The sequence below is a fragment of the Chrysochloris asiatica genome, unplaced genomic scaffold (assembly GCF_000296735.1).
Source record: "Chrysochloris asiatica unplaced genomic scaffold, ChrAsi1.0 scaffold00047, whole genome shotgun sequence".
NCBI lineage: Eukaryota > Metazoa > Chordata > Mammalia > Afrosoricida > Chrysochloridae > Chrysochloris > Chrysochloris asiatica.
This window is the reverse complement of record NW_006408565.1, coordinates 18685406-18688580: the sequence shown is the minus strand read 5'-3', so window position 1 is coordinate 18688580 and position 3175 is coordinate 18685406. Positions and strand designations below refer to the sequence as shown.

The following is a 3175-nucleotide window of genomic DNA, read 5'->3' as shown; positions in this document are numbered from 1 at the left end:
CTTAAATAATACTGAACATATCTAGAAACACCATTTACCGTTAATACAAGAATTCAAAAGCAAATAAACTGAAGCTTGTATTTAAAAAGGAAAAGGAATGGTAACTATTACAAGGAGTATAAAAGACTCAAATGGGGGCAACACTTACTTACTTCTGAGGACAAACTAGAAACTTTTAAATATAAGCTACAGTTCAGCAGCCTTTAAAATTTCATGTTTATTTGTATTTTTTCAAAATATATGTACATAAAAAAAGGAAGATTTACAACAGGAACGATTGCCTTACATGCAACACAAATCCCAATGAACTCATGATGGGATCACACATGATTATGGATCGAATTCAGGCCTATCTTCTCAAGTCCATTTCCAACAGCCATAGTTAAGTTAAGGCTGCAGAAGGGATCCCAGAAGACAATGCAAGTGGAATGAATATGAAACAAACATTTCTAGCCTCTGGCAGCACTCAAGGGGCCAGAAGATGTACACCAAAAATTTTAAGACAATTAAAATGTCGAGTGTCAAAGGGAAGATAAATGGTACCAGAAATAGATATTTCTCAAGTAGAAAGCTAGTACTATTTAACACAACTTCACAATACCAAAACAAATACAAGTAAGAAAAGGTTAGGTAGTTGGGCTTCATTTGCTTTTTTTTTTTTTCTCTTTCTTTCTTTTCTTTTTTTTAATATCTCAAAAGGAAGCCACTTGCTCGATATCAAAAGTGCTGTGGAAAGAAAGGAGGGAAAAAAAATCCACAGATGAATCTGGAATCTAGTTTATTTTAGCAAATCGTATGTGTTCCCACTTAACAACTCTAAATTAGCAACAATGTAACTCTCCAACATTTCCTTGTAAAAAAGGCAAACAGGAAGTGACAATTCATGCTTCAAATATTAAAAAATATATTTAAACATTTGATCAAGAAGATTTTCGGTTTTGATTTTTGGTAACACAGGCGACACCAGAAATCAGATTCAACATATTCCCCTACTTCCCTTCGTCAAAAACCAAGTTGTGGAGAAAATGTGTGCTTGCTATTAAGGGAATGAATGAAAAGTCCTAGGCCTCAGAGTAATACCTGGACACTGACCACTGTGAAAGTGCTCCAAAGGAGGTCTAATGAGCTCGTGTTTTGGCTGATTCCCAAAGCTATCTCTGGTCTTTACACTTGGAGAGAAGAAGTTAGTGGAGTGGTTTTATAAATAAGATCAATTACTATATCTATAACCGAAGTCTCCAGGCAGAAGGCTTTACAATTTAGTCAGGGCTGCAGTGCCTTCTTCGTACGTCTAGCACCTGACCAGCATCCTATTCTTGATGCTTTCTACAAATATAAAATCTTTGCAACTGTTTAGATAAAACTGGAAGAGAGACTGGGGGGGGCTAAAACTGACCATTAAAAAAAAAAAAAAAGAGGCTATTTTAGGGTAGGGGGAGGAAAATGGACAAGTATAGATTAGGAAAGTCCAGGGTTACTGCAGAAATGAAAGTGGCTGAGGGAAGGGCAGGCACCAAGAACAGCACCTAAAGCTAACAAATGCCTAAACTGGTTTATTTATATTATATTCCCTCCTCACAATATTCATAGGGGAGGAAAAAAAAGTAAGTTTTATAAGCATCAAAACTAAAAAAAGATGCACACTGACCTTAGAAAATAACATTTTGAATTTCATGATACCCTTTTCTCCTATACAATTCACTGTTTTGCTTTGAATGACTTCGTCATAGTGGATTTGCCCTTGCCGGGCACTTTCACTTCCTTTCTCACACTGGCTGGGGGCTTCTTTGAAGAGCTACCACTAGGTTTCTTGATAACTGAGGGTGTAGGCCTAGCTTTCTTGGCAGGAGTTTTGGTTTTGGGAGGGGCTTTCTTAGGCAGGGGCCTTGCTTTCCCCCTCTGGGCAGCCGGAACTTTAATTGTGGGCTTGGACCCTCTCTGCTTCATGGATGCTGCCTTTCCTGAGGACTTGGCTGGGGTTTTCTTCTGCAACCTGTGAGAACCAAAGAGAAAAGGCAGACACTTAGTACATAAGAAATTCACTTTGCCAAGAAAAAGAAGTGGCACAGTTAGAAGTCACCTATGTTAAAAATGCTGAATACTGTCCAGCTGGTTCCAATTCATAGTGGTGACACTGTACAGTGTTTCTAAGGATTTGAACCTCTGACCTTGCAGTTAACAGACCAGTGCTTATCCTAAAGCACCACACCAGGACTCCATGTTAAGAATAGGAATGTGATTTATTATTTTTAAATTAATGCATTTACTAAAATGTTATTTGAATAAAAATTCAACCTCCTTACAGAAGTCTAAACAATTTTATGATGTTCTTTCAAGGAAAATATGGGACTGTTCTTTGAATACCCACACTGAAGAATATAAATAGATTTGATTGAACAATAAATGACATGGTCACAGAGCCTCATTAAGTTCAGAAACTCTGACTTTTCAAGAAAAAACTTCCCAATTCTACACTACTTCTTACCCTCCCACTAGAAGGGCTACTCATACTTCCACACCTTCTCTTAGGAGGTGGCTCTTCATCCTCAGAGTCTTCATCTTCTTCTGATGAATCATCTTCATCATCATCATCCTCATCTTTAGAATTTTCTGACTCCTTCTTTGGAAACAGAACTCCTGGGCTATTAAAAAAAAAAAAAAATTAGGTAAAACTGAAGCCCAATACAGGATAAGGAAAATAAGGTGAATTTGGCAGCTCTTTCCTAGACATCCTCCACCTCTTCTCACCTCCCTACAAAAATCAAGGTAGACTATGAACATCATGTTACAATTTAACCAATGTTGAACAAATTGATAAAAATTCTAGATCACACCTCATTCCTTTCTTCCCTCCATTTAATAAAACCGATCCTTAATCATACAGTTAAGGCCATACAAGTTTGATTTGCCTGGCAATAAACAGTCTATAAAGCTGTGACTGTTCTGCAGAGCAGAGCACTTTCTGACCTCATAATGGTGGCAATCATACATTGACAGAGAACTTCTAGAGGTTCAAGCTGTATTCAGAAGAGGCTGTGGAACGAGAGATATCATTGCTTATGTCTGGTGGATCTTGGCTGAAAGCAGAGAATATCTGAAAGATGTTTACCTATCCTTTATTGACTACACAAAGGCTTTTGATTGTGTGGATCATGACAAGCTATGGAGAACATTG

The 3175-nt window shown here is 37.5% G+C and overlaps 1 protein-coding gene across 2 annotated transcripts in view; it reads right to left on the bottom strand.

The window, feature by feature from the left end:
- Nucleotides 1-1479: 1479 nt before the first annotated feature.
- The window catches only part of HP1BP3 (heterochromatin protein 1, binding protein 3), a 53561-nt gene continuing 51865 nt past the window's right edge, over nucleotides 1480-3175 (bottom strand). Inside the window, exons 12-13 of one of the 2 annotated variants that reach the window (XM_006862348.1) lie at nucleotides 2520-2642; nucleotides 1480-1993 (exon numbers count right to left, since the gene is read on the bottom strand). In XM_006862348.1, the coding sequence (XP_006862410.1) occupies nucleotides 1699-1993; nucleotides 2520-2642 (418 nt within the window). In that variant the 3' untranslated portion in view covers nucleotides 1480-1698. The remainder of the gene's footprint in view (nucleotides 1994-2519; nucleotides 2643-3175) is intronic. The other variant, XM_006862349.1, reaches the window with a different exon arrangement.